Source organism: Castanea sativa, chromosome 1 (assembly GCF_040712315.1).
Source record: "Castanea sativa cultivar Marrone di Chiusa Pesio chromosome 1, ASM4071231v1".
In the NCBI taxonomy this organism is placed as follows: Eukaryota; Viridiplantae; Streptophyta; class Magnoliopsida; order Fagales; family Fagaceae; genus Castanea; species Castanea sativa.
Genome location: NC_134013.1, coordinates 27,353,604 through 27,358,227, shown reverse-complemented (window position 1 = coordinate 27,358,227; position 4,624 = coordinate 27,353,604). Strand labels below are relative to the sequence as shown.

General features: G+C 36.4%; 1 protein-coding gene across 1 annotated transcript; it reads right to left on the bottom strand.

The window, feature by feature from the left end:
* Positions 1 to 540: 540 nt before the first annotated feature.
* Positions 541 to 3,833, bottom strand: LOC142620318 (uncharacterized). Its single transcript, XM_075793902.1, has 4 exons — positions 3,631 to 3,833; positions 3,417 to 3,546; positions 1,829 to 2,155; positions 541 to 1,261 (listed from the first exon to the last, which is right to left on the bottom strand). The coding sequence occupies exons 2-4, from the start codon at positions 3,510 to 3,512 to the stop codon at positions 674 to 676; spliced, it is 1,011 nt and encodes a 336-aa protein (XP_075650017.1). The 5' UTR covers positions 3,513 to 3,546; positions 3,631 to 3,833; the 3' UTR covers positions 541 to 673.
* Positions 3,834 to 4,624: the final 791 nt, after the last annotated feature.

The following is a 4,624-nucleotide window of genomic DNA, read 5'->3' as shown; positions in this document are numbered from 1 at the left end:
ATCTCGAGCTCCACCTCACTATTGTACTCATTTGAATCGGGGTTAGATATCTCTGAATCACGATCTGAATCGGTGTCGGTCATAACTAAATTACGATTTGAATCGGTGTCGGCCATATCCGAATCATGATCTGAATCGGTGTTGGCCATAATTGAATCATACCTGTGGGCAGCCAATAAGTGAACATCAGCCACTATATATATGTACATATATAAATGAGTATATATGGCTATATTTATATATACATGAGTTTATCTCTTTCTGCATAAGTGAGTATATATATAAATGAGAATATATATCAGTGAGTATATATTGCTGTATGCATATATAAGTCATACTATATATATTTCTGCGTAAGTGAGTATATATTGTTGTATGCATATATACGTCGTACTATATATATATATATATATATATATATATATATATATATATATATATATTGTCACCAAACAAAGCAATTCATAGAAGAGACGACAACCACAAAACATATTTCTTACATAAGTAGCATAGATTTCCAAAGTATTTAACATAATAAAGGAAGGCAGCATGCAAACATTGTCCAAAATATTAACATAATACAGACTTTGCCTATTCACATTAAAGTAAAATAAGAGTACTAATTAAGTTCTTAGGCTATCTACAAGGCGCACACCATCTACCACCCCCACCACTACTGCACTCCACCCCCAAAAAACTCAATCCAAGCCCTTCTTCTATCGACCGTCATAGCAAAAAAAGCGACTCTACTCTTGGTGTTATGAAGCTCTTGCACGACCTTGCAATATGTGACATGATCCACATCGGTGTGTTGGTTGAGTAGTGTTACAACTTGCATAATTGACTCAGTGTGACCCCCTACACTAGACTCTTCGATATCGGTGGACTTTTTCCCCCTCTGGTTCCTCATGTCAGTAAACCCCCAAATTGCCTCACTCATGGTTTCAAGGGAGTGCCATTTCTTCCTTTTTCCGCTTGAATGAGACGGTTCAACTGGCCGGTTTTCAGCTTGCCTCCTACTTTGGGCTTCACTCGGTGTGGGCAGCTCCTCCATGTCGTCCACACTATCAGTGTTGACATTGACATGTACCTCTGTTGATAGGAAGACTGCATCCAGCTCTCTCTTTTCGTCACTGTTGGGAGTTGGTTGGGTAGATGATATTTGGAAGAAACCAGTGGTTGTGTTTGAATTGAAAAGCCTGCCCAACAGCTTGTAGTGTTGCAGCCCCTTTTTCTTGAACTCCTTGAATTTATGATTGACCTATTAACAACCATATATATTGGGTTAGATGACTTATTCATATAAAACCCAATACAAATCAGATGGGTAATTTTAATAACCTTATAATAACCATCACTCTTAGATACCAAACACAGAAAGAGTAACAACATTTCATCAAAATTTAACTTTATATCAAAATCACACATATATTGTATAGTAATAAACCCCTTAGATAAGATTTTATTCCATTTCTAAAAGCATCATCATGAGAAAATGCTACAAAAAAACTATTTCAGCACACTCTTTATACAACAACCATTTAATAAACCCCATATTCTTCATATGTAGGGAAAGGTAAACAAAGATCTAGCAAATTGCTTTTCAGATACGTGTATACACTTACAACATAATGTTGGTCCATATAAACATTTTTGTTTTTGATTTTCTTTTCTTTTCTTTTTTAGTTGTGAATACATTCAGTGTTTAAAAGATGGGCCATGCTATTATGAACACAAGGTATATTTCATCGTCCTTTTAGTTACAACCATAAACCATGCATATAGCTAATTGTAATAAATTTTGTTTGGAGTATGTTAAAGGACTTACCGCAAATGCAGTAGCCCATACTTCCTCACTGGCCGTCACCGTATTTGAAATGGGGTCCCATCCCATTCCCGTACGTTCGATGAGCTGGGAGAATGTGCGGTGACGACCTTTCATTCGTTGATATTTTTGTGTAAGTTGTGTCTTCTTGTAATTTTTATTCGTGCGTTTGTTAAACTCATCCATAATAACTGTCCAAGTTCCAGTCTTGAACTGGCCTTGGGGCATATTCCATTTAGCGTCCTCTTCTAACAATACATCAATGAAATGCTTCTCGACTGCGGAAGGCCACAACTTCCTATCCTCGGCATCAGTTGTTCTCTCTTCCATCTAAATAAATTTTGGTATACTTACATAGAGTCTTCATTTGAAATTGTATGATACGGATTAAAAAACATTAACTTCCTACCTAGTAAAAGTACCAAGCAGCAGGCATATAAGAGAAACTAAGGTCTAAATCTGGAAATTTTAAGATAGATTTTTTGAATTTTAATATAAGCAAGGCCAAGGACCATAAATGATCATATATGATATGAGACCCCAATAATTTAAGTGGCTGCAAGTTTACGATCAAAGTGGATTAACAAGAATTTGCACATTTGAAGAACATATAAAAAGTCTAGTAATTATAATGGAGTAGTACAAACAGAAATATCAACAACAATCTGAGATCAGTAACTCATATCAACAACAATTGTTCTTATAATTCCTTGGCAGGACTCATGTGATTTAATCTTATAGTAAACAAAAGCTAAGATTATTCACTCCACAGTTTCAACTTACAGATAGTTAGTGTAATAAAAGGAGAACCTCTTCTGAGTACATAAAAGGAAGTCTTTAGTTTTGCAAATAAACGGCCCAATGATGCAAATTAGAAGGAAAAAACTTGCTGGGAAAAAAAGAAACTGGTATTTAGAGCATCTTTATCCATACATCTACTTACTCTTTGTTGGGATAATGGCTAGCCTTACTGTTTATTTTTTCAGGAAAAAAGAAGGGGGAGGGGGGAGGTAACAAGGGTAAAAATGATCTAATTAGATTATTATATAGCAAGAGAGCCAAAGAGTAGCATAGAGTTGCATGTGGACATTCCTATTTGGGTATGGAAACAAGCAGTACTGAACACATTATGGAGCTTAATTGAGATTATTTCATTTTCTTTTGTTTGTTTTGTTTAATAAATACATATGGTATAAGTACAATTAATTTTTAAAATATTGTATTCCATCATACCTTATAATTTTGTCAAATGAAAGGGATTATTAAGTACATCATGTTTACTTATATAGTGCATCAATTACAAATTTAGAGGTACTGTAAGAAAGATGGATTATTCCTTTGAAGCAGTGGGTAAGGGAGAATGGCCCAAGTACCTAACTTTATGCCCTTCATTCTTTTGAAAGCAAAAGATACATCTTTGTAGTTTACAGTTACACTTACACCTACTGATCTCAAGGATTTAAAGGCAACAACACAGAGGCTACAAAATGAAGACAAAATGCATGACCTAGGTACAAAATTATAACAAAACAAGCAAACAAATGATTCACTATCTACAAAATTATAACAGTTTACATTTAGGCAGACCTACCAGTAAGGGGACACGGTGAGAGGAGGAAGCAGAGGAGGGCACTGATGCTCTGTATAGCACGAGAGAGGTGGATGAGGATGAGGATGAGGCTTCCATCTGAATGAAGATGTGGGATTAAATAAGCCCTAAGCTGGATTAATGTCAACTGAACTGAGTTAGATTGGGATGTGAAAGAAAGCTGCAAAAAGAAATTAAGAAAATTACAAATATTTACCTGATCAAGCCCTTCGCACTGTGTGAGTTTGGCTTTTGGTTAGCACCAAAGCTTTGTAGGTGAAGGTGGGATCTCTATGAGGATTAGGGGCAGTTGGGCATGAAATTATGATTCTAAGCAAGGGGTTATTGTGATTGACTGAGGTTGGTGATGCAGTGTAAGCTGAGACTGTGTAGAAGACGTTTTTGAATGGGTCGGTGAGGATTTATTTTACAAGATTTGAAATGAAATAAAAACAAAAACCTCAACTCAATAGAGTATTCTTTGAGAACCAAATAGAGAGAGAGATAAATGGGGCATTACCTTCGTATTACCTCTTTTAGTTTTGGTGATGGTAAAGAAACAGAGAAAAAAAAGTCAAAAAGTGAGAGATAAATGGCGCTGGGTTGCTTTGACTGTGTGGGTGAGGATTAATGGCGCTGGGTCGGTGAGGGGAGTTATGGAGGTGGGTGAGATTAATGGCGCTGGGTTGCTCTGACTGTGTGGGTGAGATGAAGATCTTGGTGCCAGGTGTAGAGGATTCGGCGTGAAGAGACAATACTTCAAAAAAAAGCTGACCAGGTGGGCCCATAATAGTGTTCAAATAATTACCCAATTGCCACGGAACACTAGCGTTTGTTGTTTAAAAACAAGCTAGAGGTGATTTCAAAACATGGGTTTTAAACATGGGTTTTTGAACAATATTTTCCGAACGCGTCAGAACACAAATGGTCCACCGAACGCCCTCAAAGTATCTTTAGAAAGTAGACGTAATAAGCTTTTCAATGATGCCTAGTTTGATCAAAACATAGGTTGGGAAGTCTAAAGAGATTTAACGGAAAAATAGCCCGAAGTTAAGGAAAACCCATAAAAATGCACTTTTGGAACTAACTTTGCTGTCTTTGCACGCAGATTCTTAACTGATCATTGATGTTAAATGAAAAAGCACATACTTTCCTGAGTATATCTTGACATCCCGGAACAAACGGCTTGAAAAAAGGACTCCCGGAATGAA

Bases quoted from the DNA above. Each gene is read 5' to 3' on its own strand.
- LOC142620318 (XM_075793902.1), bottom strand. From the start codon at position 3,512: ATGGAAGCCTCATCCTCATCCTCATCCACCTCTCTCGTGCTATACAGA. The intron at 2,156-3,416 runs GTAGGTCTGCCT...AAATTTATTTAG, and splicing joins CTCACCGTGTCCCCTTACTG to ATGGAAGAGAGAACAACTGA. The intron at 1,262-1,828 runs GTAAGTCCTTTA...GGTTGTTAATAG, and splicing joins TATGGGCTACTGCATTTGCG to GTCAATCATAAATTCAAGGA.